Source organism: Fistularia commersonii, chromosome 17 (genome assembly GCF_037954325.1).
Source record: "Fistularia commersonii isolate RoL2024-O1a breed Wild chromosome 17, RoL_Fcom_v1.0, whole genome shotgun sequence".
NCBI lineage: Eukaryota > Metazoa > Chordata > Actinopteri > Syngnathiformes > Fistulariidae > Fistularia > Fistularia commersonii.
Genome location: NC_141300.1, coordinates 5416969 through 5440000, shown reverse-complemented (window position 1 = coordinate 5440000; position 23032 = coordinate 5416969). Strand labels below are relative to the sequence as shown.

General features: G+C 44.6%; 3 protein-coding genes across 12 annotated transcripts in view; 1 reads left to right on the top strand and 2 right to left on the bottom strand.

Annotated features, from left to right (window-relative positions):
- Positions 1 to 18572, top strand: part of mob2a (MOB kinase activator 2a) — a 64087-nt gene extending 45515 nt beyond the window's left edge. For 4 of the 6 annotated variants that reach the window (XM_086162640.1, XM_086162636.1, XM_086162635.1 and 1 more), the window contains exons 2-5: positions 10587 to 10747; positions 13008 to 13101; positions 15916 to 16040; positions 16688 to 18572. In XM_086162640.1, coding sequence (XP_086018766.1) covers positions 10587 to 10747; positions 13008 to 13101; positions 15916 to 16040; positions 16688 to 17007 — 700 coding nt within the window. In that variant the 3' untranslated portion in view covers positions 17008 to 18572. Of the gene's footprint in view, positions 1 to 3408; positions 3612 to 9702; positions 10216 to 10586; positions 10748 to 13007; positions 13102 to 15915; positions 16041 to 16687 lie in introns of those variants that run through there. The other 2 variants (XM_086162637.1, XM_086162638.1) reach the window with 2 other exon arrangements.
- A 1300-nt stretch (positions 18573 to 19872) lies between these two features.
- On the bottom strand, positions 19873 to 22055 carry kcnj11 (potassium inwardly rectifying channel subfamily J member 11). Its single transcript, XM_086162634.1, has one exon. It carries the CDS (start codon positions 21518 to 21520, stop codon positions 20357 to 20359), a length of 1164 nt encoding a protein of 387 aa, XP_086018760.1. The 5' UTR covers positions 21521 to 22055; the 3' UTR covers positions 19873 to 20356.
- Positions 22056 to 22138: 83 nt separating this feature from the next.
- Positions 22139 to 23032, bottom strand: part of abcc8 (ATP-binding cassette, sub-family C (CFTR/MRP), member 8) — a 56833-nt gene continuing 55939 nt past the window's right edge. For all 5 annotated transcript variants that reach the window (XM_086162631.1, XM_086162627.1, XM_086162633.1 and 2 more), the window contains 2 exons: positions 22496 to 22558; positions 22139 to 22402 (listed from right to left, as the gene is read on the bottom strand). In XM_086162631.1, the coding sequence (XP_086018757.1) occupies positions 22265 to 22402; positions 22496 to 22558 (201 nt within the window). In that variant the 3' untranslated portion in view covers positions 22139 to 22264. The remainder of the gene's footprint in view (positions 22403 to 22495; positions 22559 to 23032) is intronic.

Below are 23032 nucleotides of genomic sequence, written 5' to 3'. Positions count from 1 at the left end.
GTGTTTTTTAAAAAAAAAAAAAGTTGTGTTATGGCTGCCTATGCTTCTGGATGGGGTGCCTTTCAATGACCGGGGCTTATTAAAGGCAGTTTGTTAGGTCTGTTCTTCAAAATAGAGAAATACAGCAGAAGTACAGATTCTAGACACTCCAATGTTATGCTATAAATGTGATATTCTACACATTTTCATTGTTGTAATTAGCCTGTTTAAACTCTCTTTCTGTTCCAGTCATCCATTGCACCACACATCCTTTTCTAATTTGCGCTGGCTGTGAAAAGCTGCGTTTTTGTTGCACAGTAATCCCCTCAACATCTGGTGTAGTCAATGCAGGTGGCACATGAGTGATACCATGTCTTGTCTGCATAGAGGAAAGGAAGTGGACTGTGACGTCAGCAAAGTAGAAAAAGTAAACCTCTGTCTGCCAGATAATGGAATGTGGCCATTGGTTTCCATCCACGTCAGAAGTTGCATAAGAGCTGGCTGATGAATCCAATTTGCGGGGCTCAATGGCAACATTTGTCTCCACCTGCTGCACTCTAGCCTGCCACTCAGTAACGTTACAGAGCACAGGTGTGACAATGGAACCATGTTAGAAATAAGTGCCACCCAAATTTAAAGAAAGTATGTTTTAGCTTCATGCCTAAATTTGTCAAAAACCTTATCCAAACAGACTAACCCAGCAGTGAGTTTTGAGGTCCGGTTATAGCACCAGTGATCCTGAATGGACTTCTGTTTGCATTGGCCACACAGAGCCAATAGTTAGAGGTAAATTAATGGAAAGTTCCTGGAGCACTCTATTTCCATCACAAAAACCCACTGCTTTTTCTTGGTTGATCGGAACTAGGGTTTGGATAGTGAAATAATATACTATTTTAGGGTAGAGTGCCTCATAGGTTATATGCATTTTACTACATGGTGTAAAAGGCACAGAATAATTCAAAAGCAGTATGCACTGTGAAATAAGAAACAAAAAACATTTAAAGTATTGCTGGATGATGCAGGGAAAATAATTAGTGTGAGGGATTTTGGGATCAAATCTGCTTGGGTCAGAGAAGACATGTCAATCATTATTTGATGTGTTCATTCATTAAGAGCATTATACATTCAGCAGACTCTCTGTGTTTTCTCTTGACATTTCAAGTAATTTTCCAAAATAAAATGTGACTATTAACATCAACTATAACTATCAAAATAACCCAATGTACTTCAACAGATCAGCTTGTGGTTCACAACTTTACCATCATTTTTAATTAGGACTTCTTTTCTGCTCAAGAAATCAAAAGGAAATTGCCCTTTTGTTCTTGCATTACGAATTGTATTTTTTTAACATGTTATGCTACAGAGCATTATTATACCCCTATATCATTCTTAATATTAAAAAAATCATGATGCTAAACAAAACACCCCATATCTGTTTTGGTTTTTTTTTTCGCTAAAAATGTCCTAGACTTCTATCTTTCACCTGTTTACTCACTCAATTGGTACATCCTTCACTTACTAGGAAAACACACGCACAGAATGCCCCCCTTCCCCCTTCTGCACAGTTCACTGTATTCTTTATGGGTTGGCCAGGCTTGCAGATGCTATATATAGCGCAGGGGGGGAAAAGTCAGCGCCTTGTTCTGGTCTCTTTCCCACTCCCTGCTCCTCCCCACGGCCGCCACAGCAGGAGCCCCTCATGGCCCCAGCTCCTCCCATCCAACCCCGGTCCAATATTGGCTGTGCTGGGAGAGGCATGCACCCCCAGTCTTGTCAGCAGGAAGGCAGGCAGTCATGCAGGGTGAGGGTGCAGAGAGGCGCCTGTCAGTCCCACCGCCCCTATGATTCTTTCACATCGTTCCTTCGGATCATAGGGGCTTTAAGCATAAACAAGCCTGGCCTCAGAGGGTTTAGCCCTCCAGGATAAACAGGTGCAATCGGCATGTCTGAAGACAAGGCACACACACACACACACTTCTCCACACTCAAACACTACACATATAGATAAACACGCATAAGAAACCCACCCTATTTATCATTTTTTATGTCCCTCTCAAAAGCTCACACCCGTGAAGACACAAAGAGTGCATGCAACTCCTGCGATCCCATAGATTTTGTGTGTGTGTGTGTGTGTGTGTGTGTGTGTGTGTGTGTGTGTGTGTGTGTGTGTGTGTGTGTGTGTGTGTGTGTGTGTGTGTGTGTGTGTGTGTGTGTGTGTGTGTGTGTGTGTGTGTGTGTGTTTTCATGCTACATCAGCTAGCTGGGACATTTCTCCTTGTGTAGCAGCACCGCGGTCCTGCAAGGTACTTCTGAGAATTCAGGGGGTAAAAAAACATGAGTCTGAGGAGAGTGGATCGAGAGGGGGGAAACATATGAACAGAGGACCGGGAAGAATGGGTGTTTGTTTTGTGATAATTAAAGGGAGAGGAGTGAGGGGCCGATCATCTGTGATCTCTTACTTGGAAAAATTCTGTGTTTATTTGTCTGATTCATCTTATGCCTGATTGCTGTTTTGGCCCTTCTTTTATGTTGATAGTTTGATCAGCGTTTAAATTATGCTTTTGCGACAAGTCACTGCCTAATATGTGTTTGTCCTTAAAACATCTGCCCGATTCTCTAACTAATCGGGGTTTTGGCATCCAGGCGTGTTCACACATGCCTGGCTGCTGATAGTCTGTCATGGTGGGGGTGCAGGTGAAGTTCAGAGACAACATGAGGAATGTTGCCACACTCTCTCAGCCAGCGAGCCATGCTTAACCTGGCACTAGTTCTCCCAGCAGACAAAACACTGGTTGGTCAGGTAGTGCCAGTGTGAGCAGAAAAGACTTAGTGAATTTACGTAAAGCAAACAGATTGTATCGAAAACTTATCTAAAAGTCTGCATTGGTCGCTTTCAAGTTTTGAAATTGATTTTTGCGCCATGATTTTCGAGTTACATAAGCCCATTTATGAGATTTCTTGATAAAGAAAAGCGTATGCAACTTTTTCTTCTAATGTAAGGGTTTTATCAGTAGTTGCTTCCTTGATTATCACATGCCTCTTGCACCCGAACTCCATCAGAGAAGCATTAACGCAATAATAAAGTAACATTTGTAATATATGAGTTGTCGCTGCTCTTCGGTAGAGATGTAAGCGAAAGCTGGCGCTGGTAAAGCTCTTGCGTAACCGTAGGTATATAAAATGTAGCAGCACCTTTTTTTATGCGGCTGTAACCGCATTCTCCTGGCGACCACCTGTTGCTTCATTGTCACTACGCGAAGGAAACGCAGGGACCATGTCCACATGGGCAGACTGTGACGTCACCACCGCTCGTCCACCGAGGCCCTTTCCCCTCCGCCGATTGGACGACGGTCGCCAGAGTGGGCGTGTCTAAATCTAAAGTCTTAACAAAGTTTTCCTTGTAGTTCGTACAGTTAAAGGCAGAGCCGATACCGCGGCGACTCCTCACTGAGAGAGAGAAGGACAGGCGGTGAGCCGAAAGCTAGAGTCCTCAGATACGTCTTCATGCGCTAAACTATGGTCGGAGATTATTGCTCCTTCTCCGGAGAGAAAACGGACATGCACTCGCAGAGGAACTCCAAAAACGGACTAAGTTGCAAAATGGTGCTGCAGGCGGTCGGGAAAGTTCTAAGGTAAAAAACAAACAAACAAACAACTACTGACTTCAAATCGCTGTATCCAGCGGAGAGCGATTTTTGTTTGGTTCTGCGGACGGATGTTTCATGAAATCGTGGAGACTTTCCATGAATCGAGAAAGAGGCAAACTACCCTCCGAGGTTCACTCTGTGTCTTGGGAGGGGGTTGGAGGTTTTGAGGGCACCGTGCGTCTATTTACTGTACAAGTCTTATAGGAGCAGACGAAGCCAATACGCGGTCAGTTACTTGTAGTAATCGTTCCTAAGGGACAAATAGAGTTTTTTGAATTTGTACCGGCCCTGGGCTCGCCGCGATCCGTGTCAGTCGAGCTTTCAGTCCGCGACTTGTTGGCCGGAAAGCCTCGTACCTCCATCTCGCCCTAACGAAGCCACGAGATATGCGACACTGTCCTCGTGCAGTCAGCAATATGTAGTTATATTTGACAAATTATAGATATGTACATCATATAAATATAATATATTGTATAGTTTACAACCAAATATTGATCCTTTCTTGGTAAATTCTGCAGCACAGCAGGAAATCGACCTGCTAACTTTGATTTTTTTTTTTTCCTCTTAAGTCTTGATTCTTGAATGTTCATCCGAGGACCGATTTCAAAATGTAGAAAACAAAATTGTTAGCATTTAAGACAATGTGTATTTGGTGAAGGTTGATGTTTTTAATAAATCTTGGAGGCCATCTCCTGGCTATATGGACCAGCCTCCACTGAGAGAATGTATGACCCAAATATGATTGTCTGCAGTGTCACAAACAACAATCTTAGTCATGCAGAAGCCCTGGAGAGAATCAGTTGCAACTCTGGTGGGAAAAAAACAACTTCATGTCTCCTGTTAACCCAGTTTACTACTACATACTAAGACCGTTCATCAGGTGCAGAAGCTATGATGTCATTTTGATGTGCTCCTCTGGGAAACAGCCCCGACGTTTGTCAAGTTTCCTTTTTATCTTTGAAATCAGGGTATAGGTGTGCTCCCACGCAAGCCATCCCTCAAAACCCGCCGCCTTCTGTGACATTGTAAAAATGAAAGTCGAGTATGTCCTCCATCTTAGCATTCCCTCCACAGACGGCAATGGACACAGCAGAGAAAATTACTATATTGCTTGTATTGTCTGGTGTAGGGACTGGCAGGCAGAGACATGTCCTGCTGCACCTTTTTTGTCAGGAACTCAACTGAAGTCAGTTGGTTATCTAGAAAGTACACATAGTTAATTTGTTTTACCAGGAAGCCACACCGGGGATTTCCCATTTCACCATCAAAGGAAAGGTTGAACAAAATACTTAATCTTGGTGAACAAGGATAAAGGATTTTGAAGGGTGTGTGTATGTTCACTATAGTGGTTTTAATTTTTAACCTGTTTCCTCAATCAGTGAATGGTTAAACACCCTTGTCGTAGAAGCATAATAAATGGTAAACTTACTCATTGAGTTGCTTGAAGTCCTGAGAGGGAGGGTTGATAATATTGCCTGATTTAAGAATGTAAAATGACTCCCCACGCATGCACAGTCACACATACATGCCGACACATCCTTCACATTTTGATCCTGCAGGCACCCGGGTCATGGGAGTGATCTGGGCACTCGTATTCATTGCATCTATCAGGGCAAATCAATACCAGCACTATCCTTCTTAAGTTTCCTTTGCCATGTGCTCAAGCAGAGTCCCAGTCTTATCTAACAGCAGCAACCCCCCCCCTTCCTGTCACACGTGTGTGTTGTGATGTTGATGAGGCTACATTATGGTAGTGGCAGGGGGTCCTTACCTTCTCTTCAGGGCTGAGAGTCACTGAATGGATGGGATTCAGCACAGGGTAGCAGGGGGAAAAGGAGTTTGCTATAATCATGTGGAGAAAGAGTTAGAAGTTAAAGTGTGTTTGTGTGCACATTTATGCATTTAAATGTGTAGGCCCACACCCTAGCAACAATTAGTATTTACTGATTTGCAGTGCTGCTGACGCCCCCGGTGATGCGACTGATTTAAGATGTGGCAGCTGCGCCTTCTTTGTCTGCATTTTCCTCTTATCTCTAAACCCCAGAAATAGTTTATTTTAACCGAACTGAAACTTCATCTATAGCTTTGATAAAGTTTTCTGCCATGATTTAAGCAATGCAAGACCAAGGCTTTGGTTTAGTCCATCCTTAACCCTGTCTCTTTTTAGCCCCATAATGGCTGCTGTGGTCATTCTTGGTACGCTCAGACTGCGTGCTCTTTTCTGCCTGTGGTTTTTCAGGGAAAAGAACCATTTGGTGTATTCAATTTGATTCCTGAAATAGATCAGGAGGCTTGGCTTGGGGAAAACTGGTCTTCCTTACTCGAAGTTCTCTTCTTACAAAATGGCTGAGCTCGTTTCCTCGGGCCTCATCTTATCAGCAAGAATTTGAATGATATTCTCTCGCCATTGATTTTTACTACATTTCTTTTAATCTCGAAGACAGTTGAGCCTATAATCATTTCACAAAAGAGGAAGTATTTAAGGCTCTTCCCCTCACCTCCCAGGTGTTTGTTTGAAGGTCAGGTCAGTTAGAAGTGTTTGATTTGTAATTGTGTCTGTAGTTCTTGTTATCTGTCACAAGCTTATCAGATCACTGGGTCTGTTTTCAAGTAAACGGTAATGTATCCGAGCCAGATGGTGACACACAGCCATTAACCTAGATTTTCTTTTTATTACCGAGATAATTAGAAATCTTTGCTGTGCTTATGGTCATATTGCTTCTACATTTTCTTTAACTTCATATTTTGCACTTGTGTATTGTTGGTCATGAGAAGGGGGCTGACGGTAGACCTTTTTTCTGTCAGCGCTGGACGGTTCCATGCGCTACTCACTGCTTTTGGAACACTTTAACTTTATCCATGTGCTAACATTAAGATCCATCTGTGATCCAGAAGATCAGTTCAACAGCTCCATTATATCAGTCTTAGCCTGTGCCATGAGCTTGAGGGGAAAGTCTTTTTTTACAGGTTCAGTGTTAACAGGATTCTGACTTTAAAACACGCAAATAAAAGCAGAAAACCTTAAGCGATTGCATGGTGTGTGGTGGAAAGAATGTCTGAGATTGTACAACCAACGGGCGTTTGTTTTTGGTAGAAAGGGTAAGTGAATATTCATAAAATCGATTCAAGCATAATTTTAAAAACTTGCAATTATTGATTTGAAAAGTAGCACTAATGCAGTGGGCTTGTATGGGCTGGGGTGCATTGAACACACTTGGGTCATACAAAATAATGAAATATGAAATAATATGGACACTGTTTTTAAGTAGTTTTTCAATGTAATCCTATAAATATTGCCTATTGTAGAAAAGAATGCATCAAAAATAGAAATAAATCTCATCACAATTTCTTTGAGAATTCATTGTGTTTGCAGTGTGCTGTAGTGCAGTGCTTGGGCTTCCTGCTTCACAGCATTAGGGTTCCAATATGAATCAAGAGGCTGTGTGGAGTTAGCATGGAGTTACTGCCTGGGACTGCCTACCACAGTCCAAATGCATGTAGTAGTTTAAGTAAAGACTCAAAATTATCCATAGGTGTGAATGAGAGTGAATGGTTGTATCAGCTAGTTAAACTAGACTAGTACCTCTCACCCCCTTCTTAATTGTCTGTTGAGATGAGCTCTAATCTGACTGCATTTATGGCCAATCGTGAAAGCTTTTTTTGGCAATTTCTGACAAAGGAAAGAGGGAGTCAGCCGGAACTTTTCTCTTACGAGGGCTAGAGAGAGGGAGGGCCTTTTTAATAGCAAATTATAGTATTTTAGAATTGCAGTTAAGTTAATTTTGCATCATAGCTCTGTGCCGTGGCCTCAAGTGATTCCAGGGTTAATTGGAAGCAGGGCCTGGGAATGAGACGGCTTGTGGTGTACCTTCCAGAGGTTATCTCCTGTTAACACAAAGTTTTGGGAGATAAGAGCATTCAGTTCTCTACAGAAACTTACTGTAGTTTGCTACAACAGCTTAATTATGTACTATCAGAAGGCCAGTTATGATTGATCCTCTTTCATTGAGAAAGAGCCATATGTGTGCACACGAGGACAAGTGGGATAAACTGCCAGACCGGACAGGACGAGCCTCTTCTCGGCTTTTCTTGAGCACTCTTGTGACACAGCCCGTTACGCTTGTTACACAGCTGTTGTGACGAACTGGGTCGGCAGTGAAAAGAGAAAGTGGACTGCAGCGAGGGTTGTTTGGTTGCTCAAATGTGTGTACTGGAAGCCTCAGGTGTGTTAGTGCTTAGCGTTGTGAATGAACCAGTCAGTAGTAGTGTTATCTGGAAGAAAAGGTTATTGGTTTAAGAGGTTTGTGTTGCTGGGAAAAGTGAAGGGGGGGGGGCAGTTGCCAACAGATGGAGTTGAACAGCTGCTGGGTCAGTCAGCCTGTGGTTCCGTGACGATGACCTCCACGTCACCTGACTACACAACCCCATGTCCTTACTGTTTTTATTACTGATAAAGCCTGGCATGTTTCACTTCCTGTTTCCCAGCCTCATTTGCTTAAAGTGAAGCAAATTTGTGCACATGATTTTCCTTATGGCTCTTAGTGCATGATTGCCCGATGTGAGCAGTGTGTCTGAGTCTACGTCATCGGCTGGTGCCAGACAGGCTGTAGCGCTCTCCACCTCCAGCTTGCAAACATGTGCCTAACCCTGGCCTAGGTTTCTCCGCTCCTTCTGTTTGGCCTGCCTTGATCTGGTGAGCAAAAGAAGCATCTGCTGCCTTTTATGGCAAAGACTTGCATGGAAGAACTTTACCAAGAAGCGCGTGTGTGTGTGTGTGTGTGTGTGCGTGTGTGTGTTTGCGTGTGTGTATGTGTGTGTGTGTGTGTGTGTGTGTGTGTGTGTGTGTGGAGTGAGGACAGACTCTTTACGTATGAGGGGAGGAATTCTGGCATTGAGGAAGTTTTATTTATCCTAAAATAAACTAAGGGCTCCAGAATTTCACCTCCCCTTACCACACAAATGTTCACTCAAAGATGAGGGGGCGTTTGCATGGAAAATGCTGAAATTACAGAGGGAGAGAAGCAGGAAATAGCTCAGTGAGACAGAATGTTTTCAAAAGGAAAAAGGAGGGGTAGGGGGCTGAACCTTTCACAGGAGCCGAGCACTTTCTTAGGAGCTTAGCACAGCCTTTGAAAAATTGTGAGACCTGACGGTATCTGTGCATGAAGCTCTTACCCCTGGTAAAGCTCTTTCACATGACGGAACATGTAGTTCAAAGCACAAAACCACACAGAGCACCTGAATCTGAATGTACTCATGAGTAGTTTTCTTGTCTATTGTGGCATATGGGGGAAAAGTGAGAAGAAGATATGATGAAGTAAGATTTGGTGATTGGGGAGGGGGATGTCAATGGGAAATTGGCGACCGATGAAGGGAAAGAGCAGAAAAGATGAGGCCCGGGTCTTCTGGTTAAACAAAAATGCTGTTTGGGTATGTGTGCATGAAGGAGCTCATAAAAGAAAAAAAAAAAAACAAGGCCAATCATTAATAATTAGCCAGCAGTGTGATCTTATCGAGGGCATGAGTTCAAGCATGGGTCCACCTAATAGGAAGATGTGAAATACCCTGGCCAAACTTGAGGTAACAAATGAGAACATGAACAAGCTCAGCTTCTACCTGGTTCCCAGTGTTCAACATGAAGAGGCTCACAGCTATGCACTGCTTGGTGTCATGTGCTTAGTGGGAACAGACATGAAAAACAGGGTGCATTTCAAATATTCACAGAGTAAAAGGATGCATGCTGTCTATGCAACCTCATGATGAAATACATTCCCTTGTTTGTTGAGGTGGACAACAGGGCTATGCTTCCTAAATAGTTGAATTACTGTCCAACGGTTTTTGGCTAAGGAGCCTCATGCTCCACAGTCCTGTCATGTTTTGCAAGTGTTTATTTGTTCCCATGGATATCAGCTGGACCTGTGTCAATCTACCTCCTTTTTATTATTTTCACTCCCTCTGCACGCCTTCCTCCCCATTCACTCACTTCCTAAATCTCCTGCAGAAAAAAAACCCAAACAGACGTCACCTTGGTCCCATAAAACAGCAGGGCATGTTGTTGCTGAAAATCAGTGACATGGAGAAGGGTATGGCTGTTGCTAGAAAGGTCCCCTCATCATTAGCACAAATGGAACAGCTCTCACATGTCCTGCAGTCAGGGCTGCCAAACTCCTCGGATGGGGATGTGAGCGTGTGACTGGGGAGGAAAAAGTGGGTGTGTAGGGAGGAGACAAGAAAACCAAAGATAGAGGCAGTGAGTGAAACATGAGAATCAAATAATGTAAGATCAGCGCACACTCAAATTCTCGTCATTAAAGATGACACACTGGAAAGCAGTCAGTAAATAAGTCTTCAACCTCTGAGTCTAAGTGACCACAGACCCAGACAGACCCGGCTTCTTTTTCTTTTCCTCGCTCGGGTATAAAGCTTTTCAACCTTTGACACCAGATAGGGGGGGCATTGAGGGGGTAATAGACCTAGAAGTTCAGGAAGAGTGTGATATGGCATTCCCATGCTAAAAGTCGCAGTGGAAGTACAAGGCACTCGGGATGGCAGTCTGGACTCAGGCTGAAGACTTCACATTAGGTCAGAGGTCAGTCTACAGGATCGGATCCAGCAAAAGAGGCTCCTTGTGTAGTTGTGGAAAATTGGCCGTGTTCAAGCGATACACCGATTTTCGTAACCGTTTGTTGCTCTTAAAAGGTGATCTCGGGTCAGGTATTCAGTTACATGTTTGCACTGATTTGTATTCACTAGTGGCCCTTCTTGACAATTTTGGTTGAATGTTATATCTTATTTTCGCATTGCGTGGACCTGTCCGGAAATCCTCCAGGCAGGCTGTCTAACATAGCTTGTTTTACTTTCCAAATTTACCGGAAATGTACGAATTTCCCTCGAAAGCTCTTCAGTTCCAGCAAATTAAATGTATAACATTCTCAACCTTCCCCGTTCTCTTTATTGCAGGAAGTCAAAGACGAAGCCAAATGGAAAGAAGCCTCCTGCAGAAGAGAAGAAGCAGTACTTGGAACCAGAGTTCACAAAAATCCGGGTGGTGGACTTTGACCTCAAGGAGCTTGTGGTGCTGCCAAGAGAGATAGACCTCAACGAATGGCTAGCCAGCAACAGTGAGTGACGGGGGCTGTTGCGGGCGTTTATGACACAGTACTTTGAAGAAATTGAACAAAACATTAACGAGAGCAAAGCACAATAGCATTAGTTCAGAGAGTAAATAAATATGATGTCAATCCCAAAAAGCCTTTGTCCTCGTGAGGGGGTGGCAATTATCATATTTGTGTCGAAAAGTTACTTTGTGCAGTTCAGATTGGATTTTCTCCAGAGGTTTGGGTTGGTTTTTCCATGTTCGTATGCACATGTCATCTGGAAATGACGAGATGTTCCAGCGGAGCTTGACCGGATTTAGAACCCGACCTTTAACATGTTCCAGGTCTGGAACAGCATCCAGCCTGTTCCCAGCAACACCCTTTACCAGCTTGTTACAAAGATTTGACCCCCCCCATTGAAATGAATGCTTATTATCAAGAGCGTCATCTCAACAGATCTGTAAATTCTCAGTGGCTGATCTGTTTGATTGAGGGTCCTGGACTTTGTTTTGGTTTTAATTGAAATCAGCCAGTTATTTGCACAGGAAACAGAGATAACAAGTATTCCTTTTCCCTTGAAATCGTAACTGATAAAATCTCAGACAGGTTCCAACACGTCAAGATATGTTCTGCGTCAAGTTTGATATTATGTAAAACACCTTGTTTGGACTTGTATCAAACTGTAAATCATTCTTCCCTTCAACCATTTGTTTTAAGGTGTTGGAATCAGTGGGACGAACAGTCATAATGGGTCCTGGTGAATTCTACTCAGACATGTTCTGTATGAAAGGGACGTGTCACTTAGGGGCAGTGCAACTTTGCAAATGTGAAATTAGTTTCATTTCAGAAAAACAAAGCTTGGATCGAACTGGAATCCGGAAAGAGTGGCTCATTCACCCAGAAACCAATGCTGTATGGCTTAAAAAATTTAGAACTACAACAATAGCTTTGGATGGCTCAAAGATTATGGGCCTCGGTCATTAGAAGCCTACACATCATATATAAAACCTTTGGGCCAGTCGTCATGAGAGAGTTATTAATGGCTGTATGTAATTTAGTCAGTCATGACATGATCGTAGAGTTACGGTATTAATGTAGCATGAACATAAAAACAGTATAGTTATTACAGTGACGCATCAGTGACGTGATACATTACTCCCTTTTTACCACAGGCAGACCTGCTGATCCACCTGTTGCCAACTTAAATAGCTTCAGCCTACTATTCCTATTTTTTTTTTCTAACTCTAGAAAAACACTGAACATTTTATTTTCAAAATTTCAACGTTAAAGTTATCGAGTTTTTTGTTATTGAAGATTTTAATTCTTTCATTGTTGGGATTTTTTGTGTTGCTACAAGGAAATGTTCAATAAATATGCCCTGATTATTGTTATGGTAAAGCCAAATCTAAAGTCAATTGTACACAGCCTCACTGACCTGGTCAAAATGAATGAATGAATTTCATCAAACACCGAAGTAACTGGAATTTGCCAGAGATTGTTGTTTGCCAAGGTGTTCCTCCTACACAAGAAATACCTGTTTCAGTTTCAAAAGATGCCAGCAGCAGCTTACGGAGACGTTAGCCAACTCCCCTGTTTTCATGCTAAAGGAAAGAACGACTGGTTGGTTTACTGTTCACGTGACAGTCGCGCTAACCACAATAGTGAAGGTTTATGTGGGTGTGCATCCTCATCAATTGGGACATTGGAATCGTGTTAAAAGAGCACGTCAATTTATCAAACCAACCATTCATCAACCTAAAGAGAAAATTTAATATGATATGAATATGATCTTTTTTCTGTCTTTTCTATGCTGTAGCTAATTGTTATGAACCAGCTGAAATGTAGGCTTTCTGCAAGTAGCCCACGATTTGCCTGTTTTGAATTGTAAAAAGGACAACAAAAAACAACATAGAAAAGGTAGCTGGTAGCAGAGATTATCTAGTGTCTCTCCTTCATTCACAGTTTTCACTCTCATTTATTTTTCTGACATTTTTGATGTCCATCTTCTGATATAGTGCTATAAGCGGCCTAACTTTTATGACCTGGCATAGATACGACATTCTGTTATCTTTTCATTTAATTCAGCTTGTGATTGAATTTGACATGCTGTTGGTCTACCACATGATACAAAACTGTCTGATGTCTAAATATCTAAATGTAAAATAACCTAGTCATAAAATAAAACGTGTCATTTTGGAAACCGCATCCAATGCTCTGCTTTCCTTTTGTAGCAAATGTAACACCCTGAATGACATGCTGACGTCTGTTCTTGTCGTTGCTACAGCGACAACATTCTTCAATCTTATCAACCTGCAGTACAGCACCATCTCAGAGTTCTGCACTGGGGACACCTGTCAAGCCATGACAGCATGCAACACGTAAGTTAATCAGAAATGTCATTTTCCATCGACAGTATCTTCAATCGTTGCGCCTCTGATAGCGTCAGAGGTTGTACTGCCTTTGATTTTTTTTGTCCAGCTGCCCTCACGGTCCATCTTGGAATGTGCAGCATGCAGCTCGGACGTCACAGAGGGAACTGTATTTTTAACTTAAGAGCTGCAGAACAGCAAGTATAGCACCTTTGTGTCTCCGCTGCGTTTATATCTAGACAATCAGATAAAGTCATGGCAGCGAAACATTAAACAACAGGATATTGTTGCACAGCTTTCTATCGACAGGACAGGAAGCAGCTAATGAAGCTGGCCATTAGCTTGCCCTTAGCGAAGAAGATATACACACTTCACATCCAAATGTACACTTTATTTACTTCATTATTGCCTTAAAAAAATTTTCACAATCGGTCTGCGGTATGGATCCATATGTAATATTATACAGTCAGCTGTAATATGAATATGCAATTCTAAAACTGAGCATGAATAAGACAGGATAGTAATAAGCAAAACAATGAAAATATGCATGACATGGTTTAAGCTCAATACGGAATGTGATAAAACTTTAAGAACAAAAGCGCAGCTCCCTCAGTTTCCAGAGCTGAATTTGCTTCACCTACACTACCCCGTTGTCCTCCCCCTGACTGCAACTGTTACCTGAAGCCTGTGTACATGATAATGTATTTACATCACAAAGACCCACCCGTCACCCTGACAACAGATCCCGGGTTAAAAACTGCCTTTTTTTAGAAGACCGCACCTGTCCACAGGTGCTTAATTCCTCCTGTTAGTAGTAAAGCTCCATACTACTGCAGCAGTGGCTGTTTGTTTAGGAAAACCGCAACATGGAAACCTATTGAATGTCATGTTAAGAGAGGGGAGTTGACAATCTGTAAGTATTTATCTTTCTAGTTAGCCCTGTCAGGGTGGGGTTAGGCTCGATGTGTGAGGCCTTGTCTTTGGAGGGATCCTTCATTCCCCTGGTGTGTACAAAAGGCTGGAAAAACCAGATTACCCACACATCCAGAAAGCAAAATTCCCTCTGCAGAGTAAACGGTTGCGCACACTGGGGCAACACAAAAAAATAGTGATGTGGAGATATGACGCATGTGTGATCATTTGCTGTGAATGACAAACCTGTCACAAGGTAAGCACTTAGTCAAGGGTGGATTTTTCCACTGCTGTCCCCTCAAGCTACCGTTTCTAATTTACACGTGAGAATTAGAAACTGTGCTATCGTCGCCTGGAATCTGAAGAGATGTTATGTTTGCCTTGCAAATTGCGGAAAGTACTCCCAAGAAATATGTACTCCTTGCCCTGTCATTCCTCAATTAAAAATAAAGTTGTAAGTCTTTCACTTTTCACCCGTGAAAGCTGACGAGCAAGGCCCTGCTTCAGCGATCCTGCCATCCTCCGCCACCTGCCCCACCCTTTCCTCAGTGCCCGTGCCCAAAGACGGCACTCCACGCTATTTTTGGGTCAGGGTTAGGGTAAAACATTTCCATGAGCTATGAGAGAACAGAACCATTTGGTAGTTATTTCAACCCATTTTGCATGGATAAGAGGCCCAGGTGGACATGCTCGCACTGGTCATTAGCTATGACTCAAGACAACCACTTCCATACTAGACTTGCCCAACAGCAGTATGAAGAACCCATGCCAGCATCTGATCCATCTATACTGCCATTTGTCATCAGCGAAGCGCAGCGTGGAGGCCAAATGTAGTCATTTTTTCTCACACGCAAACGTGTGGACAGCCTGGAAACACCTGGATTTTTAAAACCTTTCGCCTACAATGAGACGGTGTCACACATTCACAGACATCCAGCAAAGCAACATTACACCTTATACTGCAGACAGTCATGGCATGACTACATATGGGTGGCTTCTGGAGGGTGGAGGGGGGGGTTCTTGTGTCTCGTTTTCAGTCCGGGGGAGTGAGTGCATTGCAAGTGTTGGCGGTCGGAAGGTCTCCTTCTGGAGACTCTGTAGGGGCCGCTTTAAATTCCTAGGGATTTGTAACATCTGGCCTCTCTGACTCTGACAATCATCATCACATCCTGCATGCTGGCCCACCATTAAGCATTAATGAAGAAAAGGGGTTGTTTTGGCCCCTCCCCATTTTTCCTCATTGACCTGGATTGATCAGTCATTCCCTTGGTCAATGCCAATCTTGTGAGTTTAGTGTAAGTCTCTCCTCCCGTGCCGGGGGGCTAGCAGCTGCCCGCAACTGACTGGTCTCTGTACGTGACACACCAGCATGACTAGCTCTGTGTCGCTGACCTGCTCTGTGACCCATACAGCTTAGCAATGTGGGCCTTTATGACTGGCAATGGGACTGACTACCCGGGAGAGAAGGGGAGAACCAGTATCCAATCCACTATCGTGACAGCGGGGAATGTGGTTGATTAGAAAGCATCGGGGGCAAAGGGCTTCGCCGGTACACTGGAATGAAAACATCCGAACTTGATACCAGCTCGAGCATGTTTCTGCGCCTGTATGTGAGCTAGCATACACGGGCTACGCTCGGAAAAAGCCACGCTCGCATAAGTTACGCTTTCCTTGAATGAGGAAATAAATGAAATTTTCCGTCCATTCCGTCACCTGAACTCTGCTTCCGGCTTGTTGTGTGTTGAATGAATCACTTTACTTGTCAGATTTCAGGAAGTAGTCTTGTTTATTTTGCCTTCTCAAGCATACAATGATTGTGGAAATCATTCTGACTCATTAAGACCAAGGTGTAGTATTGCTATGCCTCACAGACGTTGTAGTTTCATCGAGGTGTGTTTTCTGTGTCTGCAGAATATACTACTGGTATGACGAGAGGGGAAAGAAGACCAAGTGCACTGCTCCCCAGTACGTTGACTTTGTAATGAGTCTTTGTCAGAAACTGGTCACAGACGAGGAGACCTTTCCTACTAAATATGGTAAGTGTCCCTCTGCCGCCCCCTGCTGCTCAACCTGATGACCTTCAGACGCAGAGGTTTCAGAATCCTGTAGTTTATCTATTAGTCACATCCAAAATGCAGAATCAAGTTTGAGATGCAACACAAACTTATATTTTAATATAACTGGGGATGTCTCTCTTTTTTTCTGAAAGTTCTTTTAGAGATATGTTTGAGTTATGCAAGTACTTCAATGTTACCATCTCGCAGAGTTGTTTTGATTTATTTTTATTTAGTTATAAAACTGAAAGACACTGATTTTCCCCTCGCTCACTGGAAGTAAAATTCATACTTCCAAGTGTTGCTAAACGGTATCTTCACCCTTCAGGCACTCAAATGCTGACACACTGTCATTGTAAGAGTAGTAGTGAGCCACGAAATAAGTTTTTTTTTTTTTTCAAAGTTCATCAGATTTTATTAAAGTGTCCAGATTAAATATGGCAAAAAGTAAAAAAAAAGACACTTTTTTCTCATGTCCGTTGAGTCACAATGTCCGATTGACGGGTGGCCTGAGGTGAAAAATGCGTGGGTTTAGGAATGGAGAAGGAAGTGTTCACAACCTTGTTTTATCTTTGTTGCTGACTCCTCCTAATCCTCTCCTGTGCTTCCCCTCCTGCTCCTCCCTTCAGGCAAAGAATTCCAAAACTCCTTCGAGTCTTTGGTAAAGAAGATCTGTCGATACCTGTTCCATGTATTGGCTCATCTCTACTGGGCGCACTTTAAAGAGACGGTGGCTCTGGACCTGCAGGGCCACTTGAACACTCTGTATGCACATTTCATCGTTTTCGTAAGGGAATTCAATCTGGTCGACCCAAAGGAGACCTGTATCATGGACGACCTGTCCGAAATCCTCTGCACCCCTGCGCCGCCATCCGCCGCCTCGCCAGCCCCCTCTGCCCCGGCCTCCGCTCCCTCCCCCTCTTCACAAAATCACGTCACGGAGAGATGAGCGGGGGCGGCGGCGAGATGCCAGCCCCGGGGGCGATGGAAGAAAAGATAGAAGAGAAATGGAGTGACGGCCTGGCCCCCGTCCTCGGTGCCAGCAGGACTTAGAGACCTTCCACTACCCTTGTATTTCGCTATGACACCAACCAACCAGCCGGAAGGAAGAGGGGGAGGGCTTTCTGGGGATGGGGTGGGGGGTGTTCGGGGTTGCGGGGAGGGGTTTATCACGCCAGCAGGAATTGGCGTGAGCCTTCCTCCCAAGGGCAAATCCCTCCCATCTTCTCTGCAATTTAAACTAGGAACAAAAGATGATGTGTTTGTTTTTATTTTTGGTTTTATTTCACTTTTGTTTTCGTTGGAAGTTTTTACTCGTTTTTTTTGTTTTGTTTTGTTTTATTTTTCTTTTTTGTTTTTTTTGGTGGGGGTGGGCAGGAGGGGATCCTCGGCCGTACAGACAGCACAGGGAGGGGACTCTGCTTTGCTTCTACCTACTCTTGTACAGTGTCGTTGATGTGTGGAGGAGAGGCGTCTCTGCTCTCCCCCTAATTCCGCGGGGGCTGGAGGCAGCCGGCGGCCGCACAGCCCCAATGCCGGCCCGCAGAGCGCTGCATCGCTGCCTGGCGGGGAGATACTAGCCAGTTCCTGTGCAGGCGGTTGATGTGGGGGACGATTTAAGCGCTTCCTACTCAGGACCTGAGAGAAATTGTCACTGCTGCCAGAGAGAAGCTCTCTCTCTCTCTGTCTCTCTCTCTCTCTCTCTCTCTCTCTCTGTCTGTCTCTCTCTGTTCTCTGTCCCTTGTTGCCCAGACTGCAGACCCCCCCGTATGTTATACACATGTTGATAACATAATAACCACCTGGCGTGTATCTGCCAGACATCCCAGAGCCTACATGTAGGGGGCAGCAGAGAAAGACAAGGAGACTGAGGAAAGGCTAAAGATTGTATATTAGATATTTAATCTGATCAGAGAACTGCTACTTAAAACCTGACTGGTGTCCGAAGCAGAGCTGTTAGTCTGTGCTCAGCACAGAAGACCCCCACCCCAACCCCGCAGTGCGTGCACACACACACACACACACACACACATTTACACACCTGCCTCAACAGCACGGACGGACAAAGACATGATGTAATGTCTGCAGGCCCAGAGAAAGAGATAGCGGCAGGGGGGAGGAGGGTGTGCTGGCGCCCAACTGCTCTGAAGTTCCAATATAAACCACACATCTCCTCTGTTGTTTTCTTTTTTTTTTTTGGATTGTTTTTTTACACGTCCCTTTTTAAAATTGCTTTTTAAAAGGATTATCACAGGAAAATGAGTTTGGAAGTAATTCTAATGGCATCATGGCAAAGTCTGCTCAGAGTTAACTGTACAAATAATTGCAAGCGGATTCTGTCAGACAGCCTCTATATGGAGGAGGATTGGGTTTATTTTTTATTTATTTTAAATTTTTTTGCAGGGTTCTTCAGTTCTGGCTCTTGTTTTTATGTATTTTAATTATTAACTAAGTTAAAAGCAATTTAATATTTCAAGCTCTGCGGATTATAATCTAATAAAAGAGAGAAATGCCTACCCGTCCAAGTGTCATCTTTATGAATATGTTTATTGAAATGAGGAAATGAATCTCCTGTGTTTGAAAATTAGGACGCTGCCTATTTTCCCACCAAAGCACCCCTGAACACACTGCGAGCTTCTACTTTCAATCCAAAGACATCAGCTCTATTTTTCATATACTAAAGTTAAATCAAGTCAGTTTTTTTCTTCATCGGAGTCCCTGGGCTCTCATTTTGCAGGTCCCCAGTGGGTGTGGCCTTATCCAGGTGTCTGCTTTTATTTCTTATAAATATGAAAGCTATTTTTGAATTATCCCCACTATTACCATGTAAATGTTGGCACTACTGTTTTTATTATTAGTATTACTAGTCAGAGATAATTTGTGTCTCCCACCCCTCATACCCCCCTTCGTCTCTATCAACCATTCAAGAGAAAAGGCCTCCCACATTGAGCTGTGATCTCTTCAAGGTTTCTACCCGGTGAAACAAGATTTAAGATAGAAAACAGGAACAAGTAGCAGAAAACAAAACCCTGACATGTTGCTTGTAAAATATTAGTACCCCCGAAATACTCCTAGTATCTCTCCGTTCTCTACTCGGCGTTGCTACTCCTCAGACGAACTATGCCGCCCTCTAGTGGTGGTTTGTGTGTTTGGACGTATGTACATAATGCATGTGTGTGTTTATGTACATGTGTATATGTATGTATATATATTTATATATATACATTTATTTGTATATGTACATATATCTGTGAATGGATCTATACATGCAATTGTGTGTGTTAATGTGTGTTCTCGCCTGTGTGTGTGCGTCTTAAAGTATGTTTTAACGTCTGTGCAGTGTGTCTGTATGTATCTATATGTGCATGCATGCATGCATGCATACATGTATATGAGTTGGGGTATTTGTGTTTGTATGTATGTATAAATTTCTATAAGTGTGTATGTGTTTGTGTATGCATGTATATATATATATATATATATATATATATATGTGTGTGTGTGTGTGTGTGTGTGTGTGTGTGTGTGTACATGTGTTTTGGCGTGTCCATGCAACCATCTATCCATCTACCAACATCTTCAACAACCCCTGACACTTTTCTCCCCGCACCCATTCCAACCTGCTTGTAGTGTGTCTTGTAAATTGCAATGTGTAAAAGGCTCCTAATTTAATGTTAGTTATGTGGCACCCTATTCATATCATCATCCCATATATCAATATCAACCTTATATGCCGAAAATAATTCTTCTTTTTGTATTGAATAGTCGCCCTGAAAATGCAACGTAAACCAAAGTGAAGAGATTTTCTCTTGAGTTTCATTTACAATTTTTTTTTTTTATTCATTTAAATACAAGCATCCGATCGTCAATCATCCCGAAGCCATTTGCACGTACAGAAGATTAAATCAAACTAAAAATGTGTTTAACCCTTGAACACTAATGTTGGGTGATGTTCAACCACACCATTCTTGTCATGTGATTTTCATTGTGTTTCCATTGTGTTTTACGGGTCCTTGGGCAGCTTCGGGCTGCTCACTGATGTTATTAATTGTATGTTTGTTTCCCTCCTCCCATCGCCCATCTACAAATTGATGAAAACTGTATTTTATCCATGATACTGTATTGGGTTAAATATACCCAACGTTAGTGATGGTGTTACTTAGCAACAAAAGCTTTCAGGGTGTGAAAGTTCTGCACTTTGTGATTAAAATCAGGTACATCTCGCTTCTGCATCCTCTTCCCCTCACCCAAACACTCGCACCCATCCGTTTCTCATCCTCCGGTGGAAAAGCTCCGTGTCACTGGCTCTCCATCCTGGAGCGCCGCAGCAGCGTTGACCTCCGGCGCCTTCTCACCGACGGCCGCAGGGTGACGCCCTCGCTCAGTTTGAACTTGGCGATGCCGCCCGCTCGGTCCAGGGTCTTGGCGCTGCAGCAGGGCGTCGGCACCCTCACGGTGTTACCGAATTTGGAGTAATCCACGGCGTACATGCCTTCCTCCTCGGACACGGTGGGCACGAAACGCTGGCCCCACAGGATCTCCTCCGACACGTAGGAGGTCCGGGCCTGCGTGGTGATGCCCGTGGTCTCCACCACGCCCTCCAGCACGGCCACCACCTCCACGTCGTCGTGCTGCAAGTCGGAGGCGGACAGCTCGTACAGAGGGCTGTCCTTGTCGATGACGTGACAGATGATGAGCGGGGAGACCAGGAAGAGGCCGTTGGTACCGATGGGGTTGTCCATGAGGATGTCGATCTGGTCCAGCGGGATCACCTCCCCCTCCTCGGTGCTGCTCCTCCGGACCACCTGCATCCGCACGGTGGCGCTGATGATCATGCTCTTCCGCAGATCCCCGATGCGGATCATGAAGCAGAGCTTGTTGTTGCGGACCGAGATGACGGCGTGCTTGCTGAAGATCAGCGTCTCGGCGCGCCGGTGCGCCTGCGCCGTCTTCATGAAGATGCAGCCGAGCATGATGGCGTTGATGACCAAACCCACGATGTTCTGCACGATGAGGACGACGATGGCGGACACGCACTCCTCCGTGATCATCCGGCCGCCGAAGCCGATGGTCACCTGGACCTCGATGGAGAAAAGAAAGGCGGAGGAGAAGGAGCGGATCTCCGTTACGCACGGGACGAAGTCGTCCCCCCGCGCGTCCAGGTCGCCGTGCGCGAAGGCGATGAGCCACCAGATCATCCCGAACAGGAGCCAGCTGCAGAGGAACGACATGGTGAAGATGACGATGGTGTGGAGCCACTTGAGGTCCACCAGCGTGGTGAAGACGTCCTGCAGGAAGCGGCCCTGCTCCCGGATGTTGGTGTGCGCCACATTGCAGGTGCCGTTTTTGGCGACGAAGCGGGCTTTGCGCGGCTTCGCCTTGAACTTGGGCTGATGCAGGACATCCTCGGCCAGGCGCGTCAGCAGATAGTCCTCGGGGATGAGACCTTTCCGGGACAACATGTCGCTCCCATGTTACGCTCGATCACAGCGTGGGAGTCTAGTCGTCGCCCGCTTGCAGGAGAAATGCCCACCTGCTCGCGTCGCCCTCCGGATCGCCCCCCCCCCCCCCCGTTCCCTCCCCGCTCCCACACTCCGTTCGGGGTCAGACGGGAAAGAGTCCTCCTGCAGCTCCAGCACCTGCCGCCGTCACTCAGGGTGGCCCGCCGGTTGAAAAGCACCGGGCAAGCGCTTGTGTTTACCGGGCCTCCGGTGGACGTCAGGAAGAAAACGACGGGGAGAGGGAGGAGGAGGAGGAGAAGGGGGAGGAGGAGGAGGAGGAGGAGGAGGAGGGGGGTGTGGGGGTCACAGTGCTTTCCCGGCCCGGTAACGCGAGCTGGAGCTGCACCAGCTACCCCTCCCTCCCACTGACTGCGTTAAATGTGTGAAAATGCAGCATGAAAATGCACATAAAACATATTAGACAGGATCAAACACACATTTACATGTATCAAACACCCACAACGCACACACACACACACACACACACACACACACACACGTTCTCAGCTGTCATTTGAAATGTTCTCCCTTGGATCCCCCCCCCCCCCCCCATTTAAAAATAAAATAACACGATGAGATTTCTATTTTATTAACAAAGAAATAACATTTTATGTACAAATATAATACACCATTAAAAAATAAAGGAAACATTATTCCATTGGACAATTGCACTTTGAATGTCTTTCTTTAAAGCTTCCTCTTGTGCTACTTGTCTGCTCGCACGAAGGAGGCGAAGACGCTGTCCTCCTTCTCCAGCAGGGTCTGGGGTCTGTCGTACTCCAGGATGATCCCCCGCTTCATCACAATCACCAGGTCGGCATTCAATATGGTATGGACGCGATGCTGCGGGTGGAAAACAGGATGCGGCGAGGTCACGGAGGTCACGCTTCAAACGCCAAGCGGGGAGGTGGGGTCACATGATCAGGAAATACTTACTGCTATTGTAACTACCGTGCGATCGGCGAAGGCGGTCATCACTACTTTCTGCAGGATGCTCTCCTGCGGGTGAGAAACAGCAAGCAGATTAAATCGAATCCTTTCAACGCAGGGAGATTTCAAATGACCGACTGAAGAGAAACTCCCTCACAGGAAGGCGTCACAATCCAGAAACATGACAGAAATAACCATCTATATACACATCCTTAATGATAAGATTTCATCATGATCCATAGTGCCATTGCAGACAAAATGGGATTATCAACCATGAAAACACGGCCCATTTTCAGGAAAATACAACATGATAGGGAGGTCACATCATCCAGAAGGAAGGAAATTGATCAGTGTGTTACATCGCTTTTCAAGATAAGCACGACCTCCAAACCCACTTACTCCTCACATTGTGCGGGTTATTTCGAAACATGAACTTGTCTTGTCCTTTGTCATCTGAGCTGTGCCGTGTCCCCTGTAGGACGGCGGGGCCGCAGTCCACTTGGAATATCACTCTTTGTGACCCTTCATTCGAGCCATTAATAC